The 19,839-nt window shown below is 31.7% G+C and overlaps 1 protein-coding gene across 1 annotated transcript; it reads left to right on the forward strand.

Moving 5' to 3' along the window:
* The first annotated feature begins 2,540 nt into the window (after positions 1 to 2,540).
* Positions 2,541 to 6,656, forward strand: LOC113867999 (UDP-glycosyltransferase 708D1-like). The gene has a single exon (XM_027503547.1). It carries the CDS (start codon positions 2,620 to 2,622, stop codon positions 4,048 to 4,050), a length of 1,431 nt encoding a protein of 476 aa, XP_027359348.1. The 5' UTR covers positions 2,541 to 2,619; the 3' UTR covers positions 4,051 to 6,656.
* Positions 6,657 to 19,839: the final 13,183 nt, after the last annotated feature.

Below are 19,839 nucleotides of genomic sequence, written 5' to 3' on the forward strand. Positions count from 1 at the left end.
AAAATTTTGCATAATTGGGTTCGACAACGGCAACCTTATGTAGTTTCTGTTGCAATATCTCACTCGCTGTCTATGTTCTAGTTAGTTTCTCTTTACCTTATCCACATCTTTCATTGCAAGTTTATACCGAGTTCCACTTAATTTGAAAGATATACACTTCCAAAATCGCCACATCCAAGTCATTTGAGTAATCTTAGCCAACTTATGCCCAAAATTCCATCACTTAATCATACAGCTTGAATGAGAATAAAAATAGATACAAATTCGCTATAATTTTAGCATGGTGATAAACTTTTTGACAAGTGCATCAAATCGTTGAAGTAACAAATTAGATTATCGTCCACAGGGATTAATGTTAAGTACCAACCCACAAGAATAATATTAGTTGGGTCACAAAAAATAGAGTATAAACAGAATGAAATTTAACTAAGTGCAGAATTGTAAAAACAAAATTAAAAGTGTTGGAATTGAAATTGATATATGAGCATAAACTGAAAAACTAAAAGTTGGAACAATAAACAAAATAATTGCAGAATATAAATGCCTTAATTATTGGAAGTGAGTCTAAAAATAATTAAAAAACAGGTTGAGTTCAGAATCCCTTATCCCTTTCCTTTTGCATACAAATATATGTATAACTCTAAATACAACTTCATCTAATGGTCAGATTTTCTAAAATACCCAGCCCTAATTCCTTGATAATTGGTTCTAAAATGAAATTAGTGTCCTAATCCTTAGATACAACTAAAAACATTCAACATTAAGATTTAAACCCATTGACCACATCATCATAAATTTCTTTTTCTAGATAATTCCTAATGAGCAAATTAATCCCTATCCAAGAAAGTTCACTACTTTCCAACAATAAACTCCTTTTCATCAACCTTATTCACGTAAAACAAGGAAGAATTAAGTTCAGAATCAAAATGTTAGATTAAAGCATGTATCTTGAGCTATATCTAATGTTAGTTCATTGCAAAAAGTAAAGGTATAGGTTCATCTTCATTCAACCCCAAGATATTTAACTAGATATAATGAAAGTAAATAATATAAAACTGAAATATATTGTAGAAACAGAATTCATGTTCACAAAAAAGCTTACAACAAATGGATGAAATGAAAGAGTTACTGTTCTATTACATAAACTAAAGAAAATGGAAAGGGAATGCAAGTTCCCATAAGAATCCTCTAAAAAACATGTAAGAAAACTACCCTAGCTGTCATTTCTACATAAACTGTACAAAAACCTCAATTTTTGCGCCTTTAGAATGTAATAAAAATAAAAAATGAAAGATGCCTCCTATAACAAAAAATTTCACTTTTATATGCTCAGTCAGCATCGTGTTCCCACAATCAGAAGCTCTTGTCCCCACAAATATGTCCTGTAGCACTCTACTTCTGCTCTTTAGTCCAATTGTCAATTTCCTTCTTCTAATTCCTTCAAAATTCAAATGCTAGCAATCAAAATATGAATGATTTATCAATTTTTCAATAATTATAATATTTCATTAAATTTTTTAATTAATTATAGTAACTTATAATTTAAATTTAATAAAATATGTTAAAAAATTTTAATTTTTTAGATGAGTTAGTAACTCATCACATAGACTGTGCTTAACGAATCTAAATTAACTTAAAGGAGATAAGTAAAAAAGTATTTTTTTTCATTTAAATAAAAAAAGAAAATTTTGATTAAGATCATAAGAGAGAACAAGAGGAGAAGAGAGTGTGAAGACTAGATAAAAGCTTAAAGTACGACTGAGATATTAAATTTATTTTTTATTTTAAAATATATATAATGTTGAATAAATAAACTAGTGTTTTATATATTATATAAGTAATATATATATTTTATTATTAACATAAATTTATAACATATTAAAAATTTAATTTAATTTTTTATAATAAAAATTATTAAATAATTATCTTTCATGAAGGCTATAGGAGTTAGTTTTTTTTTTTTCACTATCACGTGGTGGGACCCGAATTTGCTGCAATTATCACTGTTTATCCATCTAACCTCTTTTGATATGACACTTTCTATTAAAAAATAAAAATAACTCTTTTTATCCATCTTTCAGTTTTAGGCTTGTTAGATTACTTTTTACACAAAAAGTTAATTTAAATGTAAGATTTCATCAGTGAGAATGAATTGCATTTAAACTAAACCGCTCTATCATGAAAAGGAAAGCTAACTAATAAATAATAATACAAATTATTGTATATGGTTTGAAACTAAATATTACAATAACTAATTACCTGAACATTAAAATCGCCTTTTGACGTTTTTTCTAAAAAATTATATTAATGTAAATTTGTAAAAAAAAAAAGCCATATTTTGGTGAATTTATAATAATAATAATAATAAGCGCCTTTCTTTCACCCTTTGTCCACCTTTATAAAAAAAATTGACGTGTATGAAATATATCCTCTTATTTCGTGAATGGCATTGCAATATTTAATTTAATTTACCAAATTAACAAATTCATTTTTTTTTCGTGCAAATTTACCAAGTTCTGGCCGATTATATATACCAAGTGATATCTCCCATGCATTTTAGTGTGCAAATATTACTCACTTAAATCAAAGTTTTTTCTTCCTTGCTTCCAACACACAGCAATGTCTGATTCCGAATCCGTTGTTCATTTGGCATTCCTTCCAAGTGCTGGAATGGACCACCTTAACCCCTGTCTTAGAACAGCATCATTGTTCCTACGCAAAGGTTGTAGAGTCACTCTCATCACTCCCAAACCCACTGTTTCTCTCGCTGAATCGAACCTCATTTCGCGCTTTTGTTCTTCTTTTCCTAACCAAGTCACCCAAATGGACTTAAACCTTGTTCCTTTGGATGATCCAAAGAATGTTAACACCAACGACCCTTTTTGGCTTCAATTTGAAACCATTCGTCGTTCTGTTCACCTTGTAGCTCCTATACTCTCCTCACACTCACCAACCCTCTCAGCTTTCATCTTTGATGTTAGTTTAATTTCCCCTTTGGTTCCATTAATCACCGAGAAACTCTCTTGTCCATGTTACATTTACTTTGGTGCACCAGCAAGAATGTTCGCTTTTTTTGCATACCTTTCTGTTCTTGCTGCTTCAAATCCTGGTGCAAAACCTTCTTCATTCATTGGTGATGTTGTTAAAATCCCCGGCATTGCATCACCGATACCAAGATCCTCTGTCCCTCCTTTGCTTCTTCAACCCAACTCTCTCTTTGAGAGCATATTGATGGAGGACAGTCCTAAACTCACGAAGCTCAATGGAGTTTTCATCAATACGTTTGAACAAATAGAACCTGAGGCACTAGCAGCTCTAAATGAGGGGAAAGTAGTTAAAGGGTTGCCACCTGCGTATGGTGTTGGTCCCTTAATGGTTGGTGAGTTTGAGAAGGTAGATCAAGGGGATGGGGGATGCATGAGTTCCATAATGAAGTGGCTTGATGGACACGCAAAAGGGTCAGTGGTGTATATTTGTTTAGGGAATAAAACTGCAATAAGAAGGCAGCAAATAAAGGACGTGGCTTTGGGGTTAATAGAATGTGGGTATAGTTTTTTGTGGGTGGTGAAGTTGAAGGTAGTTGATAGAGAGGAGGAGGAGGAGGATTTGGAGGATGTGTTAGGGAGCGAGTTGATAAATAAGGTGAGGGAAAAGGGCATAGTTGTGAAGGAATTTGTAAACCAAATGGAGATTTTGGGTCACCATGCAGTTGGGGGTTTTTTGAGTCATGGTGGTTGGAACTCATTGGTTGAGGCTGTGTGGCAAGGAGTGCCCATTCTTTCATGGGCTCAGTTTGGGGATCAAAAGATAGGGTCTGAAGCAATGAGGGATGTTGGGGTGGGGGTTTTGCCTGAGGAGTGGGGGTGGGGAGGACATGAGGTGGTGAAAAGTAAGGACTTTGCTAAGGAAATCAAAGAGATGATGGGCAATGAATCTTTGAGGTCCCAAGTTAGAGAAATGCAGAAGGTTGCTAGGAAGGCTGCTGGGGTTGGCGGAAGTTGTGAGGTTATTGTTAAGAAACTAATTGAAGAATGGAAGAAGAATGCTTAAAGCACCTGAGGATTAGGGACTTGTCCACAGGGTGTGTGTTGAGAACATCTATAATGTTAATAAGCTTTGTTTAATTTCCCAGCCTTAGATTAAAAAGAATAATAAATCTTCTCCACTTGCGAAGGCTATTAAGTTTGTAGTTTTATTGTTTATGATTGTATTTTCAATCGGATATGGTTTTGTTGAGTGTTTAATGTAATTGGCAGTTTGTTGCATTTGCATTTTAAAAAAAGGGAATTTCTCTCGTACCCACGTAATAGTTTAGGGTGCATGTCTATTAATTTTCTATATATTTAACAACCGACAAAACTGAGACAAATGTTTTAACGGTACCATGTAATAATATTTTTATAATGTTTTAACGGTGCTTCTAGTGCTGACGTTGTCCACATGGTTAGAGGATTTCTTCAATCTGATGATCAAATCATTGCTTGCATGAATCGTAAATCTAGACGATGGTGACAGTTTTGGGAGAGATAATTCTAGAAATGTTTGCTCCTAGACGTTTGAGATTTGAAAACACTTTAAAAAAATTATAATTATTAACATTAAAATTAACATAAATTTAAAAGTAACAACATCTCCTCTTCGTGTCGCTGATAGTTGTGCTTACTCTTTCTAGTTGCGAATTTTGAAGAACCATGCCAACTGCTACCATCACTTTGTTATTGGATCTTCTCTCTTTACCTTCCTCGTTCCGTGTGGAGAACTAAAAATGTGAGAACGTGCACATTTATGGATGCGTGGATGAGTGCGTGCAGTGATAGAAAATAAAAGAAATAAAAAAATATATACAAAATTCCTATAAAAGAACTCTTATTTAAGAGAGAGAAAAAAAACTTCTGTAATAAGAAATTATTGTGTGATTTCAGTGGAGTACATGATCTGACCACGCATGAGGCAACCATGCTCAACCCTGATTTTGACTTTGTATTTAAATAGCTAGCATATTTGATAAACTTTCTTTTTAAAAAATAAAAAAAAATTACAATAGCCTTATTGGTCCCCCAGTTTTATGGGTTAAGGTCAAGCCAGCACAAGACCAGTGCCTTCATACAAAACTTGGTTAACTAGATTTTATACCACTTATGATTAATACATTCAGAGACAGAATTAAAAATGAAATATATTCTATCCCTTATATTCGTGTTGCAAATAAGTTAGCAATAGCAATTGATTTATGTCTCCAAATTTATCTGCCTCTAAATATTAATTTTTATCTCTAACTCGAGATGAATTTTCATCTTTAAGAGAGACAAACTTTAGATTTAAGGTATGTCTAAATTCATATCTTAGATTATTATATTTGTCTTCGTCTCTAAATCTAAAATTCTATATCTGAATCTGTCTTTTTAAATGAAAGATATTTTGTCTTTAAATCAATAGTTGTTTTTTTTTTTTTCTAAAGTGAATTTCGTATCTAATTTGGTCTCTAAATCATCTTTAATTTGAAAATAATTATTTTTAATTTTACCTCTAAATTCAACAAATTCCTGTATATTTTTTAAAAAATATTTTGCACAATGCAAAATATATTTTAGAATCATAAACATTAAATTCAAAAAGTAATACAGTTAGATAATTATTCAAAAGATATTACAATTTAAATACATAACATAATATAAAGCACTATTAAATTCAAGATGAAAGTGCAAAGTTAAAACTAATATTCATGCTAAAATTAATCAAGTGGTTGAGCTATTATTTTCTTTACCCATATCTTTGTATTGTTATGATATCTTCTTTTATAGATGTAAGTGATGATGTTGCATTATTATGCAACAAAACCTTTGAAATCTTTGCTTCTATTCCTCCATTAGTTGGGTTAATGTGAATGGGGTTGTTCAAGAATTCCTTGCTCAAGACACATTGTTTCATGTTTGTGCAGAGCTTACAAGTAAGATCATTAATTGGATTTTTTAGAGTACCTGGTAAGAAGATGATGTTGTTCCCAATATAAAACCTTTGGGGAAACTACTTCGGTTGAGGGATGTACTAATATCGTTGGTGAACAATGTTGAAGCTTCAATTATTGTCACTGAGCCAAGAATTAGAGCAACACTACTAGAAAGAAGAAAGACATTCAATGCCATAACTAAGTCTACAGATTTTCTTCACTTCAATGAATATTATTAGGTAGCTTGGTCCATAAAAACAGTGGAACTTAGGGGCACTATTGAAAACAGAATTGTCGAATGTTATAGGCTGTTAGATGTGTGCATGCATTTGGGTAATTGTATGGTAGTGCGTGGTAAGCTAGAATAAAGTTGTCACGTGTCACAAGTGTCATAACGTAAGTGGACGGTGGTGTTAAGCAACAGTTAGATCACCTCGGTTCTAATATATTTGATGCTAGTCCAAAATGATACTAGTGTCCACAAAGAGATGTCTTATCTGTGGCAGTAGCTTTTAAAGGTTGATTAACTTGAGTTTGACCCCAGATCAATTTTCTAAGAGAAAAACTCTAACAAAATCTTATTCATCTCCTATTGATATCTTCTTTAACTCAACTAGCTGATTTTTATACCAAAGCATTACCTTCTGCATCATTTGATTCCATACTATCTAAGTCCATTATACGCCATAACTCGTGGAAGGTATTCTCAAACACTACCAAAAAAAAAAAAAAAATATTAGAGAGTCGTTCCACATTATTTCTGAAAACGGTTTAAATTAGTCTAATAAATACTACTCTCTAAAGTAGATGTATTTAAAGAACAATTATAACTCTCTAAGTGCTATTTGAAAAGTGTTTTTTTTGTAATTGGTATTACAAAATAAAATTAATTTATTGTTAATTAAAACTCTTTGTAACCTTAAATGAAATCATATCCCTAACTCTCTGGATCTATGTATCTAAATATGTAAAATGCTTGTTGAAAAAAAAAAATAGAATAGTTTTACTAGCTCAAACAAGATTACTTCTATGTAAAAAGTATTCGTAATAAAAAAAAATTATCCAGAGAGAAAATAAAACTAGTTTTTTTCACACAATCAACTACGACAAACAAAAAAAGAAGAGACCTGGATAACTAGGAGTGAAAGTGTCCCATATACTAGGCCCTCTTCCATCTTCAGTTGCTGCACCTTCATACTAAGATTTTCCAAAGGAAAAGAAAATCATATAGTTAATATATGATACCATAGAACATTAATTATACATAGGGAGGTTAGAGATTATTGGGGAAAACTTCAATGAATGTCACTATGCGAAGAATCAATAAAACACTATGAAAATATGAATATTGTATGCCATAGCTACGTAGAATTCGTTTCACACAGGTATACGTGTGTATATATATCAGCGTTCATGAAACCGGATTGGACCAGCCGGTCAGACAAGTGAACCGATCCAATGAAATCAGTAAATCGTGTGTGTGTGTGTATATATATATATATATATATATATATATATATATATATATATATATATGACTTGTTATATGATCAGTTCGATTTTATATATATTTAATAAATACGAAAAAAGCTAAACATATTAAATATAATTATAAATTATATTTTAGTAAAAATTACAAATCAAAATAAACATAATTTTAAAAAAATTGAAGATATATTCTAAGGTAATGTCTAATATTTATGTAATAAAATATAGAAATTTATATAAATTTAGTATATTTTTATTTATTTTAGCTTAATTCTGAATATAAGAATTAAAAATCAAATTCACCATGTAACATATGTAATTGATAAGCGCTAGTTAACATATTAAAATGGTTTGTATTAATTATTTAATACTATTTATTAAATAATATTGAGTTTGTAGAAAATTCTACCACTTGCATTAATCAGGCCTTAATCTTTATATTTTATTATAGTAGATGAAAGTATATTATTTCTAATGATAACTAGAATAATAAAAGTTGAGATGAAAAAATATAATTATTTGTTGGGATACAAAATTGTGATTGAGATTCAGTTTTGAGAAGAGAAGAAGACAAGCATTGATGCAAAATAACTGGATGATCATTTTATAGATTTTTTAGGAAGATTTATATAAGATTTTTTTAAAGGTTAAACACGATAATTAAAAAAAGTATAAGTTGAGTCTCTTTTTAATATATAATTTTTTTTAAGAGACCATGCTCATTAAATAAAAAACTAAATATCTAATAAATATGAAAAATTATTAAACATATTAAATCTAATTATAAATTATAACTTAGTTTAAATTATTAATTAAAGTATGATAAAATTTAATCAATTTATTGTCGATATGTAATTGGTTGACTTGCCGCTTATGGGAAGAAAATTTACTTAGATGCATGAGAACAACGAGGTAATGAGCAAACTAGATAGAATGATAATCTCAAAAAATTGGTGTGATGTGTGGGGAAATACAATAATTCAAGTTTTACCAAGAGACTTGTCTAACTAGTGTCCTTTGTTGTTAATGCACAGGGATGATGACTAAAGCCCAAAGCCTTTTAAGTTTAACAATTGTTAGATGGAGCATGCCGATGTTTGCGAAGTGGTTAATAAGGTATGGAAGGACAATGTTAGTGAGTCATGGGCAGCAAAGCGCATTAAGAGAAAGATGACTAATGTAAAAATTGCTATTAAGGGATGGAACCAAAAAGTGTTAGGAAATGTGGATAAGAAAATTGGAAACATGACATTAGAGCTTGCAGAGTTGAATGCGAAAAATGAAATCCAAGACTTTGTAGGTGAGGAGGCAATTCAGCAAAAAGACTTGGTTGAGGGTATTTGGCGAGTAAGGAGACATAGGAATATTCTCTTGACACAAAAAGCAAGGAAGAAATGGCCCGTTGAGGGTGATATAAATTCTAAATACTTTCATGCTTATATTAAAGGAAGACGATAGCATAATCATGTATTAGCACTAGAAGTGAGGGGTAGGTGGCTTGAGGATGTAAACAAGGTAAAATCTTATATTTTAATTTCGTTATCAGTTTACCACTCATAAATGGAACAGAACAACAATCAACAATATTAATATGTCGTGAATATCTAAAGAACATAGAGAGGAATTAGAGAAGGCTTTTACTGTAGAGAAAGTATCGAGTATAATTAGGAAGTGTGAGGGAGACAAGAGCCTGGGTCCTAATGGATTTCATTTCATGTTTGTAAAATCGTTTTGAAACTTGATGAGGGGTGAGGTAATGCAGATGCTTGTGGAATTTCATATGAATGACACAATTTCTAAAAGGTCACTCCATCTGAAGACGAAGAATCCCCAAAAAGTAAGTGAGTATAAACCTATTTCGTTATTGTGGTTTTTTTTAAATTATTTTAAAGGTGCTTACAAATAGAATATAGGGTGTGTTAGCATGCATAATAAATGAGTAACAATTGGCATTCATAACAGAAAGAAATATATTAGATAGTGTGCATGTTGCCAATAAAGTGATAGATTATGCTAAGAAAAGCAAAAAAAAAAAAAAAAGTTTTGTATTGAAAGTAGATTATGAGAAAACATACGATTTGGTGGTTTGAAAATATGTTATATATGTTACAAAAGTTTGGCTTTGAGGAGAGTGGGTAAGGTGGATGGAGGCTTGTATTTATGGTGGCCATTTATCGGTCCTTGTTAATAGGAACCCAACAGAAAAAGTGGTGATTGTTAGAGGCCTCAAACAAGGCGATCCTTTATTTTCTTTCTTATTTTTATTAGCAACAAAAGATTCAGGGGGATTGATGAAAAGTGTCATCTTAAAGAGTCTTCTTTTGGAGTCAAAGTTCGTAATGGACTAGAAATTTCATTGTTACAATTTGCAGATGATACTTTGATTATAGGCGAAACTACTGAGTAGAATTTGTGGACAATAAAGATTATTCAACGAAGCTTTGAGCTTATATCCAGGGTTAAAATTAATTTTTGTAAGAGTTGTAAAGTAGGGATGAATGTGACATGTGATTTTCTAGACACAGCATCTCAATTTTTAAATTGCAAGATAGGATCATTACCTTTTTGGTATTTAAGCATCTATGTTGGTTAGGAATAACTAAGAAGAAAAAGTACCTGTCAAAAGCTTATTAAGTTGCTTAACTGCAAACTATAATCTTGTAAACACAAATACATCTTTGTTCAGAGTAGATTAACACTTCTTAATGTTATTTTAAATAGTTTTTCACTATATTATTTATCCTTTTGAAAAATTCTACCAGGTGTAATTAAGGAGATAGTGAAGATTCAATGTCAATTTCTTTGGAGTGGCATAAAGGAATCATTAGAAATAGCTTAGGTTAAATGAAAAAGAGTATGCATGCCAAAGAATAAAGGCAATCTAGGGTGAGATATGTGGAATGGTTCAATAGGAGCTTGTTGCGTAAATGGGTTTGGAGAGTTTTAAAGTCTCTAAACTCGTGCTTTAATGTGTTATGGGCACAATATAGATCATGTGCTGATATGTTAATTTCTTTAGATGTAGCTCATAGTGTTTCAGATTAGTGGAGAGACGTGATATAGGTCTATAAGCAAGCCAATGGGTGAATAAATTCTAATGTCATATGAGTACTTGGTGATTATTGTTCTTTTAGTTTTTATAAAGATAAATAGGCAGGAAATATTGCATTAGCAAATTTATATCCAAAGTTGTTTTCAACAACGAATAATAAGGAAGCGTGAGTGATAGATAATAGATGATTTAATATGAATCAACGAGTCTAAGAAATTTTTTAAAAAAGACAATTATTTTCATGTGAGTAGGATTTGTAACTATAATGAAAACATAAACTTAGAAAAATAAAATAAAAAATTGAAAAAAATATATGTTTCAAGTATTTATAAATTTTATAATTTAAAATTAAAATAAAATATTTAATATGTAACAATTTATAAATTGAGTATTTTTGCTAATATATAATTGTTTTGTCAAGAGACAATACTAAAGAAATAAAAACTAAATACTTAATAAATATAAAAAAATGTTAAACTTATTAAATCTAATTATAAACTATAAAGTGATTTTTTTATATATAAATAAATTTAATCTATTAATAATTTTGAAACTTAAATATGATGTATATTTATAATAGATATTTTTTATTTTTAGAAGTGTACTTTGGTCTATTATTTTTTATAATGACTTGTTTTATATTGAAAATTTTAAATAAAAAATTATTTTATTATTTAAAATTAATATATAAATAAATTTCTAAATAGATTTTAAACATTTGCACGAAATTTTTTTTATGTCTTTTCCTCTCTTTAGCTTACCTCCAACCTCTTCTCCTCCTCCCTACCCGCAACCTCAGCCATGCTTGCCCAACATGTATACAGTGACTCAAAAGTGGAGGAGGCTAAATTTGATATCAAAGCTTGGGTATGTGTTTTAGATGAATTTGATGATTTTAAGCTATCAAAAGTAATTCATGAAAAAATCACAAAGTGAAAAGATGACAGTAGAGACCTAGAAATGGTTCATGGAAAATTGAAAGAAACCTTAAAAGGAAAGAGATTTCTTCTCGAGGATGGGAAGAGCCGTCGACGTTTCATGTTGGATGCTCAATCTCTTCTTCTCCCTCTTTAATTCATTCCAAAATCAAGTTCGTTTCCAATTTTCAATTCGTGCTTTTGTAAGTAACAATTTAAGATTGGTTTTGTTTCTTAATTAGGTGCATGATTGGTTTTGTTTCTACCTCCGCATTGCTTCAACAGCAACATTTTCCCTCTGCAACTCTTCTCTGCATGCCTAATGATCTCCTTGGCTACCATTTCAATTATCCATTGCTTCAAGAACAACATTCTCTTTCATGCTCCGCTACGGTGTTCCTCTCTATGGGCAAATTTTTTTCTCAAGAACCAAGCATTCTCTTACTCATGGTTTGAGAATTTGACCCGTTTGAATCAATTATGAGTAGTTTTCTGTATTGAACGAAAGCGCTTTGAGTTGAAAGAAGAAAAGTATCATCCTTCGTGAACGGAGAATGTTGGAGGAAATCACTTTGATTTGTGGCTGAAGTTGATATTCATACGAGAAAATCTCAAAGGTGAGAAAGGTCGGAGGACTAAATTTTTCTTATATACATTTAAAATATATTTAGAGTTTATTTATAAATTATTTTAAATAATAAAATAATTAAAAAAATAGATGATGTGATCACACTAAACTATGTCAGCTAACTTTAACACTTAATAAATAGATTGATAAAAAAAAAAAACTAAATTCTATTATCTTAATACTTACAGAATAAATTCTAATAAAAAATTATACATATAAAATATGTTACATTTATAAGAATAAATCACATATTTAAATTATTTTTTATTAATAAATAAATAAATATAATTTCAAATTTTGCATCAATATGTATAATAATATAAAGCGTTATTTAGTTAAATATATGGGTTTAATTTTTTATATATGAGATTAAATATATATATATATATATTAAAATTTTGATATTTTTAAAAAAACTTACAGAAATATAAGTTTAAAAATAATCATTGACAATCTTTAATATAAATAATAACATAATAATAAAAAGCTATAAGTTTTAAAAATTATCACTAACATTTTTTAAAATAATATTAAAAAATTATAAAAAATTAAAATTCATTGATAATAATTTTTTAAAAATTTCAATAATAAAAAATCATCAGTGTGCAATTTTTAAAAAATAAAAATTTTAAAATATAAACACACGGTATTTTTGTACTTTTTGTAATATTACAAAAAATCACAGGTGCACGATTTCATACTTTTGTAATATTTTCTAGAATGTTATGTTTTAGTAATTTTTTTATATAAAAAAAGACCCAAACATATTATCATATTTACAAACTTTTATAGATATTCATTGTTGAAAAGGATTTTACACATCAACAATGTGCTGCTGGAAAACATCGACATAGAAAGGAAAAAGAAAAACTGAAAAAGAAATAAGTGTTTCAAGTAGAGATGAATTTTATAATCTAAAATTAAAATAAAATATTCAACATGTACAATTTTTCGGCTTTTTTATTTAAATATTGTAAAATAAAAAACAATTTATCAAAATAGTGTATTTTTCAAACAATTTCTTTGTCTAGGGTTGGGGCGCACACATATCGCCAAAACGGCTGGCGAAACTTATTGTTTTAATATTATAAAACAAGTTTCGCCAAACCAAGGGCGAAAGTTGAACGACGTAGAAGCATTAGAGAGCGGTTCCTAATGAACCGCTCTCAGAAGTCCATGAAAGAGAGCGGTTCCAAAAGAACCGCTCTCAGAAGTCCTCTTAGAGAGCGGTTTATTTTGAATCGCTCTCTAATCTCGCGGACAGTTTCGCCAAAACCGACGCGAAGCTGACCTTGTTTCGCTAAATACAGAGCGAAACTTGTAAAAATAAACGGTTGTGGAGCATTTGGGAGACGTGCTAAGATCATGGGAATTTCGCAACTGCTATGGCGAAAGTTATTTCGCCCAGCCCCGTTTTTCTTCTTTTCTTCCCCCCTTCTCCTCCATTTCCACATTTGATTTTTCTGCTTCCCTTTCCGTCACTAGCCCTTGTATAGTTTGTTCTTTTTGCTTTATTTGTGGTAAAAATTCTGAAGTTTTAAAGCATTTATCTGAGGTAATAATTATTATTATTATTATATTTATCTATTAATTTATGTTCTATATGTTTTTAAAAATATGTAAAAAGTTGAAAAAATTGACTTTTTAATTTTTTTTTATAATATGCAGGGGGTGTAGTACAGTAAAAAATAGTGGTAAATATTTATTAAGGTTAGTAAAATTTTGATACTCATTTATCAATTTGTGTAGTATAGAAATATAGAATTTGTTATTATGTAATTATTGTAGACTTAAAAAAATAGTATATGATAAATAAAATTGAAAACGAAATTATAGGTAAATAATGTCATAATAGTGATAATATTAAATAAAAATGATATAATATGTTTGTATTAATACATAATTTAAAATAAAATTTATATAATATGTTTGAATAATATAATTAGTCATGTTATATTAGTTATATATTTATAAGAATAGAAAGAAATTATGAAATCAGTTAAATCACACTCGTATATTAATATGTTTTTTTTGTATAGATGGCATCATCTTCAGGACAGAGTCGGGTTATTAATCCTGGTCCAGAAGATCCATCACTTCTTCGGTTTCAGAGTATTCATGTTTCTGAGCATGTTTGGGATGGACGTGATCACCCGACGTTGAGGGTCAGGAAAAGTCAAAATATTCCTGGTGGACTAGACGGTGTTCCTGAAGAAATTATTCCTCATCTGGAGTTAGCAGGGTTTATTGGATTGGCTAACTTATCCCAGTTTCCCCTAGATGTGGGGTTGATTACTGCATTAGTGGCCTAAGACGCATACCTTCCACATGCCTCCTGGAGAGTGTACTATTACTCTTCAAGATGTTGCAATCCTGTTAGGATTACGTATAGATGAGAGACCAGTTATAGCACCTACTGGAGGTGATTGGGCGCAGATTGTGGAAGACAGCTTAGGTATCAGACTAGGACCTGAGCATTTTGTAGGGAGTTTCTTGAAGATAAGCTGGTTAGACATCCACTTTACTCATATTAGCATGCATAATCACAGTCCTATGCAGATTACTCGATTTGCTAGGGCATATATATTGAGACTCATTGGAGGGTTCATTCTTGCTGATCACTCTAGCAGTAGGGTATCTGTTAGATACTTACCTTTACTTGAAGATTTTGAGTTGACCGGTCAATATAGTTGGGGCTCAGCAGTTCTAGGTTATTTATACCGAGAGCTATGCATGGCCACTAACATTGATCGTGTTGCTATTGGAGGACTTGCTGCGTTGGTTGTGATGTGGGCTTGGGATAGATTTCCTGATATAGCACCTAGTAATCCCCCCTATACACGTCTCAATCTTCCGTACGGTGTCAGGTAAGTTTTTATTGTTATTGTTATTGTTATTGTTTGTCTATGCATACATTATATATAATGTTATTTATCGATCATGTAATATTTTTATTAAACATTATTTGCAGATGGTTGTCACAAGGAATGAGGAAAGGAAGGAAAGATGTACAGTACTACAGATATCTCTTTGATCGTGTACGACGTGATGAGGTAATATAGCCTAATTTATGCTAAAATAGGTAAATAAAATTAGATAACATTAATGGTGTTTATCGTATTTTTACTCTTTCATGTAGATTATATGGGTACCATACAACATGGAACTTATCAACATGCTTCCACCCATCTGTAGAGACGATATGGATTTATGGAGGGCGGTTGTGCCACTTATATGTTTTCAAGTTTGTGAGTGGCATCAACCTGACCGAGTGATGCGTCAGTTTGGTATGGTTCAGCATATACCAAGGGCTCCTTATCAGCCTGACCAGCTTCATGACCTTACCCTTAGAGGAAAGACTGGAGAAAATTGGTCAGCAAAATTCGGTGCTATTTTAAATATTTGGGAGAGTAGACGCTTGTGGGTTATGGCTAATGAGATGCAGTTTGGATTACTCAGTTGTAATTCAGAATACATGCGATGGTATATTACTCACACTCGTCGTTGGATGACCAGGGATGCAGCCATATCAGCTCTGTCGGTATGTTGTTATTTTATTTAATTATTGAGACAATTTTGTATATACAAATATGTTAAACTCATTTCATTTTCAGGGTGATGCGATGGAGAGATTGCATTACTTAAGTACTGATGGACAAGATGATTTTACCTTTGAAGAGTTGAAGGACTTGTCTGAGACTCTCCTATCACTAAAAAAGGAGCATGATCGCATATTAGAACCTGTTTCATGTTCAAATCCTCCAGTGCAGAGTGGCAATCCACAACATCCAGACTTACACGTAGATCAGCCACAACAACGAAGAGAAAGAAAGGGTTTGGGACGTCGACGACGACAAGTGTACGCAGCAGAGTGGTCCGTTCCAGCCATGGCAGAACGCCCTGATGGTATTTTCCCCATACCATCACAGTTCCCTTTCCAGACATCCAATGTGCAGAATGCCCCCACTTATTTCCATTCATCACAGGGAAGACACCATTCATCACAGCCCCCATCATCACCATTCACAGGAGCAGAAGATTATAGTCCACGACCTGATTTCTTTATGACACCTCCTCATGATCACCAATCTCTTTTGACTCCAGGTGCCCCATACATGGAAGCTGACCCTATACCATCCTTCATGCCTCCAATGGATTTAAGGATTTATCTGAATGCTGAGTTTGGGGCTGTTGCCGATGTTGGACTGATTCGGCGAAATCCATATCGAGGAGCTCGAGATAGACAGAGGCAATGCATCTTGACTCCAGAGGTTCATGATCATCATGCACACATGGCAGACCAGCCATGAGATGTAAAACTGTTGTATGTTTAAAACTTTTCACAACTAATGTATGTGGCGTAAATAACATTCGCATTAATATTTCATCACATCCTTCATCTTTACAATTACATCATTTTTGCTTTTACATATTACACTCAGTTTTGTTGACGATAATGACGTCGATTATGACCAACTTCGTTACAACGTGAACACCTTTGTCTAGTTTGTGATTCAACCCAGTCCATTTCATTCCTAATACGAGTTGACTTAGGTCGTCCCTTAGCTCTAGCTCTTTCAATGTCAGGCACCAACTTCCATTCACTGTTTGTATGGATGTTGCATTCATTACCAAGGGGGCGCCACTGTGGAGAGTATGCATTGACAACATATTCTATTGAATAAATTGGGTCAACATATTGCTAAAAATTAAGACTTACAGCTATACAGGCCGCTATGACATGCGAACAAGGATATCGATAAGACTGAAATCTTCCACATTCGCAATATCTTCTATCTAATATAACTGTCCATTTGTGTCCACCTCTTTGCGTGATTGGATTAAATGCTTCTTCAACCTCAAAAGTTTTCCTGTGTACATTATACCTACGAACCTGGTGTGATGAAGCCTCTTGTTGATTTTTTTGTATTTGCAACATTACTGTACGACAAAACATGTTTCCATTGTGAAGGTCAGATATGGCTTCTTCTCCACACTTTACAAAATATTCAACTAAACGTCCGTATGTGGCTTTAACCAGTGCAGTTATGGGTATATTTCTAGCACCTTTCAACACCTTATTCACAGCTTCTGAAAGATATGTGATCATGTGACCATAACGTCGCCCATCGTCATTATAACATAATGTCCATTTCTCTTTTGATATGCAATCAATCCACCTTTGTATATCTTCAGATTCATTACGAAATCTACTTAACTTTTGCTCAAATATTACCTTGGATGGTGTATAACCTACACATAAAACATTATTTTTAAACCAGTGGATTAAATTTGGCTAAACATTTAATTAACTCTAACATATATCTAAATTAAATAAATTATAATCACATACCTAATTTTATGAGGTCTTTCTTCAAGGCAATATTTTTAAATCGGTGATTAAAGTTGCTGGCAATATGACGAATGCAGTATACATGATATGCATTTGGAGGTTGCCACCCAATGTGTGGATTTGAGACAGCTCCTTTGATACTTTGATGCCTATCTGATATCAAACAAATTCCAGACTTATCAGTAACATGCAAACGAATCAATGCCAAGAACCATTCCCATGCTGACAAGGTTTCTCCTTCAACAATTGCAAAAGCTATTGGAAGGACACAATTGTTTCCATCTTGAGTTGTTGCAATAAGCAACGTATAACGATACTTACCATATAAGAACGTTCCATCCACTTGCAATAAAGGTTTGCAGAATTTAAAAGCTTCATGACATTGTTTAAATGACCAGAACACTCGTTCAAATACTCTATACCTGTTATCCACTTGATGAGAAGCCACATACTTCTTCGTTTCAACTTTATAAACAGATCCAGGAGCATGTAATTGCATGTATTCTAATCAGTGTGGCAAGGTAGCGTATGATTCATCCCAGTCACCAAATATTTTGACAATAGCTTTTTGCTTCGCCATCCAAGCTTTTTTATATGAAAGCAGATTCTCTCTTGTATCAATGAAATATGTATTGACGGCTCTTCATTCACTATTCCTACATAAGAATCAATTGGTCTAATTAATAACAATGTAATTGTAAAAAAATTAAATAGCATATATAAAATATGTCTTACCAAGAATGCATGAAGAAATTAAATTGGAATCTAACTTTTGATGATCTTGAGAAATTCTAACATTAACACATGTATGTGAACCACCCCACCTCGTTATTTTTCACTTGTTTGAATTTTTCAACAATGAAACTCTCACTCTCCATGGACAACCAGAAGTATGGTTTAAGTATTTAACTTACAAACATGTTCGTTTTGACTCAGCCACAAAATAACTTTGATGAATCTTCATTGCGTAATGTTTTAATGCATTTTTCACATCTTCTTTACTGTCAAATAACAACCCAACGAATAAAGAATCTCCTTCAACCCATGAATTGACATCTTCACAATGTTCTTCATTCATTTCTTGATCAGGATATTCCCAATTAATATACTTATACTGTGGAGTAACATTCCAAAAAGGAATCACAGTATCTCCTGCATTATATTTTGTAAAATTATTTACCATTAATATTTACATATTAAACTAAAAACAAATAATTTTTTACAATATTGCACATTACCTCCTGCACTTTCGTTTACTTGTGTATTTAAGTTTGAATGAAACTCGCCTTCAGCATCAGTAGAGGAAGAACTGTCTAATGAAAAATCTGCTTCATCATCTCCATCAGTGTCACTCTCATAATCTGAATCTTCATTATCTTCATCAACATCATTTCTAACTCCTTAATGGAAAATTTTTTACACTTTCAATACAAAATATGACATATATTAATAAAAACATTTACATAATTTATAATTTTACCTTCGACACGATCACAACACACAACAGTGTTATCATTTTGTTGTGAAATTGATAAATTTAAATTGATCATCTGCAATGGCACTGATGAACTTCCACCAACAGTAATATCTACATATAACTCAATAACATTTCTAATAGATTGCTGTTCAAATGCACTTATCATGCAATCAATATCTTCATCATCACATATATCTAAAGCTGTATATTGTCTACTATTTTCATCAATCAAAAAATGAGAAATTAATCTACAAATTACTTGACTATTATTAAGATTAAGTTTCAAATGAATTTTTCTTTTCAAGGCTTCAAAACTTATTCCTCACTGTATCTGAATCACTCTCTTACTTCCATCAAAGCTCACTCCTTCATTTCCTTCATATATTCTACCATTCCAATATATAATAATAACAATTCTACTCATCCTGCATTTTTACAAATAAACTTTATTTAATATTTAATTTTAAATATAATATAAAAATATAAATAATACCAAAATTGAATAAATAAAACTAACCTTTCTCCTTCCTCCTTCCTGTTTTTCGATTGCAAAATGAGCCTCGGATGGGAGGGGGCAGGGGTGGGAATAAATAATACCAAGTTTCGCCAAAAGATCTGCGTTAAAAACGTTTTCGCAGAAAAAATGGCGAAAGCGGAACTTGGCAGTGACTTCTAAGAGGAACCGCTCTTTAATTACCACTTCTAAGAGCGGTTCATTTGGAACCGCTCTCTAATACGCAACTGTGAGAGCGGTTCAATCTGAACCGCTCTCTAAAATGGAATTCTAAGAGCAGTTAAATGGAACCGCTCTCTTAGAGGACTTCTGAGAGCGGTTATTCTTGAACCGCTCTCTTATGAGAACTTCTGAGATCGGTTCTTTTTGAACCGCTCTCCAAGATTGACTTCTGAGAGCGGTTCAGTTTGAACCGCTCTCTTAGAGGGACATTAGAGAGCGGTTCCATTAGGAACCGCTCTCT

The sequence above is a fragment of the Abrus precatorius genome, unplaced genomic scaffold, assembly GCF_003935025.1.
Source record: "Abrus precatorius isolate BTA unplaced genomic scaffold, Abrus_2018 Scaffold5, whole genome shotgun sequence".
NCBI lineage: Eukaryota > Viridiplantae > Streptophyta > Magnoliopsida > Fabales > Fabaceae > Abrus > Abrus precatorius.